The 8,738-nt window shown below is 38.9% G+C and overlaps 1 protein-coding gene across 1 annotated transcript; it reads right to left on the bottom strand.

Moving 5' to 3' along the window:
- Positions 1-6,613: 6,613 nt before the first annotated feature.
- LOC111474047 lies at positions 6,614-8,738 on the bottom strand. Its single transcript, XM_023119309.1, has 2 exons — positions 7,348-8,738; positions 6,614-6,928 (listed from the first exon to the last, which is right to left on the bottom strand). The coding sequence occupies exon 1, from the start codon at positions 8,628-8,630 to the stop codon at positions 7,446-7,448; it is 1,185 nt and encodes a 394-aa protein (XP_022975077.1). The 5' UTR covers positions 8,631-8,738; the 3' UTR covers positions 6,614-6,928; positions 7,348-7,445.

The following is an 8,738-nucleotide window of genomic DNA, read 5'->3' as shown; positions in this document are numbered from 1 at the left end:
TTTTTTCTTTATTTTTTTTGGGTTAAAAAACAAGGTTGTCATTGCATGCATGACTATATGCGAAAAATTTGATTTAGAACATTTCATAAATGATTTCGTGAACTTAAATGTTCATAAAATCCATTTCAATTAAATGTAAACATCATGGCGGAAACGATGGCGGAAACGAAATAACAATAAGTTCAAAGTAATGGAAACATCCTGATCTAACCTATGAGCTACAATTTAAACATAAATGCAACTACCTTAACTTCGATTCCATGATCTTTATAGCAACATCGGCATTCATACAGGGGTGTCTTACTTGTATTTGAAAAGTAGTATGTGACTTAAGTATTTAAATACTTGGTAAGTAGGTCCACGGTTGCAAAAACAAGCTGTCATGATGGGACCTATTTTTTCATAAAAACATCATGACATGGCCTTGGGTTCTACTTTTTAGTTTGAATGTGTTGTACCACCATGCTGACTCGTATACGTAACCCCTGGATCTAGCTCGTTGGGCTAGCACAGACTCATGCTGTCAGATGCCACGAAGGGAAAAGGCCAGCATAATATCATGAAGAACAAAGATATCGTAATGTATGTGTTTGTACTTAAATATTACGGAGAAGTATTCCCATGCACATGTCATACAAAATTCATGAGGTCCCACGACATTAAAACATGACAGATATTCATAAAACTAATTGTACCTCCCTTCTTTTCTTGACATAGAATTCCTATGAGACATACATACTTGATACTTGTCATATTATTCATGATTAACATGTATGGTAATCAACTCGGTACAGTACATTTTGAGACATTTTAGCCTTGGTAGGTGTAGACATGATTTTGGTGATCAGTCATATACCTCCGTATTGACACAATAATAATAGTACATATCTATCTAACATGAAGACAAGTAAAATAGGTTTGGAACGGGCATGCAGTCATGGATAACACGTCATAGACAACCATGACTAAAACATCCGACGTAGGTATGATTTATAATTGTTGATTGCAGTCGTAGGTATGATCTTTTTCCCTTTGTAATTTGAGTTTGATACTCAACCTTGCGAGAGCATCACATGCCACTTACACTTCAACTTCAACTTCTATTTAACACATACTGCTATAATATCTTGCAAAGTTGCAAACGGAGCATTTCTTTAGCTCCAATTCGTACGATTTGAGTTGGGTTGGGTTATGAACTTATCTATAAGTTGAGTTTAAATAAATGAAATTTTATGAATTGGGATGATTCTGAATTCTCCTCAAATTAGATTGAATTGAATCGAACTAACCTAAATTCACATTTTTGTTTATGATATATATATTTCCATTATTTACTTTCTAACTCTTAAATATATATTTTTAACTCTTTGAAATATAATTTTTCAATATATAAATATAATTTTTCAAAATATATATTGAAATTGAGTTGCAAATCTTAATTAAATGTTTGAAAATAAATAAACAAAGGTTTTAAGCTATCTTCTTTCATTAAAAAAAAAAAAGAATAAATGACCCGAACTTGAACCATTTCATTCATGCTAGTCTAAATAAGTCTTTTAGTAAGTTTAACCGTGTATATATATATCTATATCTATATATGTCTTCAATGTTGTCATTTCGAAATGTTTGCATCAATCATAGTTTCAACTACCAAAATGCTAAGTTGGCTTGACGAGCCCAAATGTGAGGAAACAAAAGCAATAAAACAACAATTACTTCTTCAGAATGTTACGTATGAATGTGTACACCATGATATTATGCACGGTCCTTTCTTTTATATTGGTTTTCCGCCGCATGAGTTTATTCTAGCCCATAGTCAAACGCAAGGAGTATGTTTACAAGTCTGCCTAATGAGTTCATGTACCGTATATATAAAAGTACTCTGCATCTAAGTCTACCCGAAAAAAAAGTAGATCCTAACAATTACATTGCATGTGTTTGCATTTTCTAATTCCAACATTGAGGTCACTAAGTATTTTTATATACTCATCCTATATCTATCTATTTTTTTTTTTTTTTCCTTCTAGATATAAGAAATGACTTCCCGTACAAATGACAACACTATCTAGTAGACCATGGAACAAAGTCTTATTTCTACCCGAACTTGAGTCATAGTTCCATTGTTAGATGGTAGCATTATCATCTTTAAACTTTGACCCGGGATAATGTTTTTCATTATTATTTTCAGTTATGTTTTTGCCATGTTTGTGAGTTAGTTTTAGTAGGTATACATGCACATTAATAAAATAAAAAAATAAATAAATAAATAAATAAATAAAGTCTTACCTTAACAGCCAAGAAGTGCATCGTTAGAGACAACTTGATACTTGGATGGCTACTCAATCACGTAAAAATTGTTGTTCATAGCTTATTTGCATCGAATACAAATTAAAAAAAAAAAACCAAATTTGTCATTGAAATCAAATGTCGCTAGGGTCGTGGGCATCCCGCAAAAATAGATGGGTAGGACAGCGATGTCATCCGTGTTCTATATGTATGCCATGATTGGAGCTACTAGCGGCGATATGACTTCTTTTATATTTCTTTAATAGAAGTTTGTTTAATCTTTAGTTTATTCCAATGCTTCTGCTACATGAACGAAGCTTTCATTCTCAACATCAAATATAACTCGGGATAATCAACTAGATGAGGAAAGCCATGGGAAAGAGAAATATCAAATCTAAGAAGAGATTGGCGGGCAAAAGTTAAATCCGTTAAGAAGTTAAGAGTTCAAAGATGAAAGAGGGAGATGCAAGGGAATAGGAAGCTGGCCAACCTACGTTTGAATCTCGGGACTATAAAGACGAGCTTGGGACTGGTAAATTGCAGAAAGACCATTTTGGTTGACGATAATCGGGAGAGGAAGACGATGCCGATAATGGAGAAGCTGAAGAAGAAAATGTCGAGCCCAGAGCATTTCATACGATAGAATATGTAACACAAACACTAGCCAGAACATATCGAGAAGCTGAAGGGCTGTGAGATGGAAATATGAAGTGCCAAGTTTAGAAGTATGGAAGGGATAGAAGTGGCTGAAGGAACATCACAAAAGAAATGACAAAACAAAATCACAAGCTTCTATTGATTTAGGGGCACTATTAGATGGAGAACTTTCACACCCAAATCAAACGACTCGACCCAAACCCGAGAAGCAGGAAACATATAAAAAGATTCAGGAATTGAACGAGCTCGAAATTGGTAATGACCCTTGAGATAAAGTGTAACAGCCCAAGCCCACTAACCGATATTATTCTCTTTGGGCTTTCCCTTTTATGAAGGAGAGGTTTTCACATCCTTATAAACAATGTTTCGTTTCTCTCTCCAACCGATGTGAGATCTCATAATTCATCCCCCTTTGGGGCCTAGCGTCCTTGCTAGCACTCATTCCCTTCTCTAATCGATGTGGGACCCCCCAATCCACCCCCTTTTAGGGCCCAACGTCCTTGCTGGCACACTACATCGTGTCCACCCCCTTTTGGGGTAGCCTCCTCGCTAGCTCATCACCCGATGTCGAGCTCTGATACCATTTGTAACGGCTCAAACCCACCACTAACAGATATTTGAGTTTTCCCACTCAGGCTTCCCCTTAAGATTTTAAAATGTGTCTACTAAAGAAAGGGTTTCACACCCTTACAGAGAATAGTTCGTTCCCATCTCCAACCGACGTGGGATCTCACATAAAGTAAGTCCATATTTGCACAGTCCTGCACATCAGCATGAAGAAAAAGGAGTTTGCTTCAAAACAAAAGATGAAATTAAAAAAGCAAGAGAAGAATACAAAAGAGCACATGAAGATTCCGCAAGGAGGCAAAAGAAGAGAAAAGAACAAGATTCAAAATAGTTTAAAATGCATACTCCAATATCATTGCAGGGTCGGCTCTTATCTCCCTCTTGTAATTATTGTGTTCAACTTAATGAAAAGTAAAAGATGAGAGACTAAAATGCTGAAGCAGCAGACAATTCCTACATCAAAATGAAAACGCTATCATAATAATGTAAATGGGCAGTTTGCTGTTAACATCACCCATTGGTGGAATCTTCAAATGGTTAGTACGCTCTACAGCCTATCGTCAAACAGCATTAAATACAGATTTAAAAACAGAGAAGTGAGTTGGCTAAGAAAAGACAATCAAGAACTTTTGACATTAAAAGCCTGCAACTAACGACAGCCAAACAATTATAATGAGAGGGACGACACAGCTATTTAAGGTTCTCCAACTTTTATGGTACCCCATGGCTATGCAAAATATGAATTATTGATATCAATCGTACAACCAGCTATGTCATTCAGTTGAATGAAGACTAGATCAGTCAGATGCAGCCCCATCGAAGTAATTCGAAACTCCGGGTGGAAAAGGTTAAGGCAGTAAAGTTATGACCAAGTCTCTTTACCCTCTAGAGACAAACATTTAAAACAAAATTTGGCCATGAATCATAGAGGTTCTGAAATAGAATTATTAACCATATATATATGTTGAATAAGACATGAAAGAAATGTTGAATGTGCAGGCAGCGTTAAGAAATTTCTTACAGAAACAATAATTCAAGACTTCAAATTCTCAAAGGGCCGGAATCAAATGTAATTTCTAAAATTTAAAGGTTATGTCCACCGCTAGCATATATTGTCTTTTTTGGGCTTTCTCTTTTGAACTTCCCTTCAATATTTTTAAAACGCGTATGCTAGAGAGAGATTTCCACACCCTTATAAAAAAATGTTTCATTGTCCTCCCCAATTGATGTGGAATCTCACAATCTACCCCTTCAAGGCTCAGTGTCCTCGCTGACACTCGTTCCTTTCTCCAATCGATGTGGGATCCTCTAATCCGCCCAGCGTTTTCGCTGACACTCGTTCCTTTCTCCAATCAATGTGGGATCCTCTAATCCACCCCCCTTCGGGCCCAACGTCCTTTCTGGCACACTGCCTCGTGTCCACCCCCCTTCAAGGCTCAGCCTCCTCGCTGACACATTGTTCAGTGTCTGGCTCTGATACCATTTGTAACGGCTCAAGCCCACCGCTAGCAAATATTGTCATATTTGGGCTTTTCCTTTCGGGCTTCCCTCAAGGTTTTTAAAACGCGTCTACTAAGGAAAGGTTTCCACACCCATAGAATATTTCGTTCTCCTCTTCAATCGATGTGTGATCTCACAATCCATCCCCCTTCGGGGCCCAGCGTCTTCGCTGACATTCATTCCCTTCTCTCATTGATGTGGAACCCTCTAATCTGGGGCCCAGCGTCCTTGCTGGCACACCTTCTCGTATCCACCCCCTTCAAGGCTCAGCCTCCTCATTGGCACATCGCTCGGTGTCTGACTCTGAAACCATTTGTAACGGTTCAGACTCACCGCTAGTAGATATTGTCTTCTTCGGACTTTCCCCTCAAAAATTTTAAAATGCATCTACTAGGGAAAGGTTTTCACACCCTTAAAAAGAATGTTTTGTTCTCCTCACCAACCGCTACCCCTGTGATCACATGTTCTAAGACCTTGAATAACAAAGGGCCATTGGTCAAGGAAATATAAAATGAGAAAAACGTAAACAATCCGCACAAGTTAACCTGAGGTTGAAACACAAGAAGATAACAGAAAATTCAACATTAAAATAAAGACTGGGGGAGATTAAGTGTCCTGGGAGGCTATGGTAATGTCGAAGCATTTATTGGAGAAAGAAAAATCAACAAACCATCCCTGCTATTAGTCTGACACAAGTACAGCCCCCTATTCCTAAATAAATGTCAAAATGTGGTCAAAGGCACATTTTTCTAAAGTCAACAAAAAGGAGCTTGACCAAAAAAATAAAATATTGGATAAATTATATGCTGCCATTGCCAGTTCCAAGTTGCAAAAAAGAATTCAAACCTTTCTGGATGACCTTGCAATGGTCAGAATGCATGAACAGCGTGGACTTTTTAAGAAGCTAGTCCATATTCAAAATGGCAAATTTAATGATAAAATAAACAGAAGGACCAACTCATGGCATGCCTATTGATCAAGCAAGTAATATTTTCGCAGCAAAAAAGGGTGGGGGACAAAATTCATAGAAAATTTACCGTCAGAAAATTCCTTTCAATGGTTGTAGAGAGGGGAATAAAACTTAAGAGCTTGAATTTTCCAGCAGAAAGGCACCCAAATCAACTCAAAGCTCAGGGCGCTCTCATCTTCTGCTCACACAAACATTGTTTTAGTTTTCATATTTGGCCATTTTTTAGTTTCCCTTTCAAGTTTCATTCAAAGTTTTTAAAAAGCATTACTATGAAAAAGTTTTCGCACCCTTATAAACCCTTATAAAGAATGTTTCCTTCTCCTCCAGGTTTTCACACCCTTATAAAAAATGTTTCGTTCTACTCTCCCCAACCGATGTGAGATCTCACAATCTACCCCTTTAAGGCCCAGCGTCTTCACTGGTACTTGTTCCCTTCTCCAATCGATGTTGGACCCTCAATCCACCCTCCCTTTGGGGCCTAGCGTCCTTGCTGGCCCACCGCCACGTGTCCACCCCCCTTCGGGACTCAACCTCCTCACTGGCACATTGCCCGGTGTCTGATACTATTTGTAACAGCCCAATCCCACCACTGGCAAATATTGTCTTCTTTGGATTTTCTCTTTCAGGCGGAACTCAAGGTTTTTAGAACATGTCTGCTACGAAGAGGTTTCCACACCCTTATAAAGAATGTTTCGTTCTCCTCTCAATCTATGTAGGATCTCACACAAATTTCTTGTTAGGAACTCACCAATTCCCTACATACATGGCCCCAAATGTAATTCCTATGTTTTTATCCTTCCTCCAAGAAATGAAGAACTAAAAGTAAGACATTGATACTTTTTGAAAGAAATGTACTGCGAGGGGGGAGACAGAGACAGTGCGTGTGTAGCCTCCAATTGTCAGTTCGCAGAAGCAGGGAAATTCAGCGTACAATTTTGAACGGATTCCCTGCAAAATGGAAGAATGGGAAAGAGTTTTACTTAAAATGTAATCCATAAGTCAAACGAAATGCGCAGCAAAAGGAACTCATTATATATGCAGAGCATTTAGAAATCATATCCTAACATTGGACGACCCATCTGGTTTTTCTTAATCAATCAAACAATTATTGCAGAGGACGTCAAATATGTATTAATAGCATCAAGATCCAAAGAGAATAACGCAGAATTTTATCAAAAGATATTCCTACCCCAACACAAATTGTTTGTATTTACCATGCTATAAATATCACAGAGAACAGCTACATCAACGAAGATGTAACACACAGACAGAAAATTAATGGTACAAGCTTGAGGAATGTGAGAGTCCATTCCGTGTCTAATTTCATTGTGGACTACACACTGATTCTACAAAGAAACTTCTCTTACCCCTTCGTTTATTTTACACGTCCATTGTTCAAACTTCTCACAACTCTGGAAGCCAACTATGAAGATGTTCTGTAATTTGTGCAACAATCTGATACTTTCTATTCATGGTTATTTCCTCGTCCTAAAAAATCAAGCCCTTCCGTTCTTGAGCGTACAATTCGATGGAACACCTCTCTGACCTGCCGTTCCAGAGGATCCAAACCAATCGTCAAAGTTTCACAAATCTGAGATAGCTCCTGCACTCTTTGCCTCACCTCTTCTTCCCTATCATTCGTCAAGGGGAACTGTGCTGTATCAGCCAATTCATTCATAATATGCGCAAATTTATCGATCTGATGAATTTCCTTCAACAACCCACAAGCATTTCTTCTTTCCCGCCTTCTCGATTCTTCCAAAATCCGATCATGAAGTGAAAGCATTGGCGCCGCCCATGCGAACTGCCGGGGCAGCGAAAAATGAACATTTAAGCCACGGTCCTGGCAAGGAATCGCCGCTACCAAAGTCCACGTTACAAACAGCAATACCATGTTCATTGTAAAAACAGGGACTGCCAGGCCATTGGTAGCCATAGTCTCATTCGCCCTCGGTGCAGTCAAATTGCTCCCAATGGCCTGAAGCTGCCTAGCGGCCGACCACGAACGCGAAACGCTCCATGAAAGCGAACGGAAATGCCCCAAGAATCTATTGTCTCTGGTACCATTACTGTGTCCAAAAGAACGGTTTCTCTGTGCAATAGCCGGAGAATTGGCATCATTTTCATCGAGCATTGCAATCGCCAAGTCTATCAAAGCCTTCTTCGCGCGGCGAAATTGGCCTTCACCAAGAGTCCTCTTGTGACTAGAATTATCCAAAGCACTAAGCACAATCTCCAACAACTTCTGCCACTGCCTCAGCTGCTCAATCCCCTCTCTAATCACATTACAAACATCAAGCGCTTTCACGCTCCGCTCCAAGTAATCCGAAACTATCCTATCCATCGGCAGTTTACACATTTCCGCCTTCCGCGCAAACAAAATGATTTTAAATTCCTCCTGACAACAAATAAAAGCATCCAAAACCTTCCTAATCCACGAGAGCGACAAAATCTCCTCAGAAGAAACCGACGACAAATCCTGAAACCGTTGAGTGACCTGCTTCTGGAAGAAATCGAGATCGGAAACGAAGGAGACGCCATCATGAGCGCTGCTCTCTATGGAATGAACTTGATCACGGCGGAGACTGAAGATCGAACGGCCAATGTTAGTAAACGGCAACGAAGAACTCTGAAAATCAGTAGCAGGCATCCTTACATGAACAAGAAGAGCTCAAAATTGAATCAAAACAGAGAAACTGAATCAAATTGTGTGAAATTTGAATTTTAGAGCATGGAATGAAGGAAGTTGAGAGAGAAA

Source organism: Cucurbita maxima, unplaced genomic scaffold (assembly GCF_002738345.1).
Source record: "Cucurbita maxima cultivar Rimu unplaced genomic scaffold, Cmax_1.0 Cma_Scf00003, whole genome shotgun sequence".
Taxonomy (NCBI): Eukaryota; Viridiplantae; Streptophyta; class Magnoliopsida; order Cucurbitales; family Cucurbitaceae; genus Cucurbita; species Cucurbita maxima.
This window is presented reverse-complemented; position numbering and strand designations above follow the sequence as displayed.

Coding starts and splice junctions, on each gene's coding strand:
- LOC111474047 (XM_023119309.1), bottom strand. CDS start 8,630: ATGCCTGCTACTGATTTTCAGAGTTCTTCGTTGCCGTTTACTAACATT.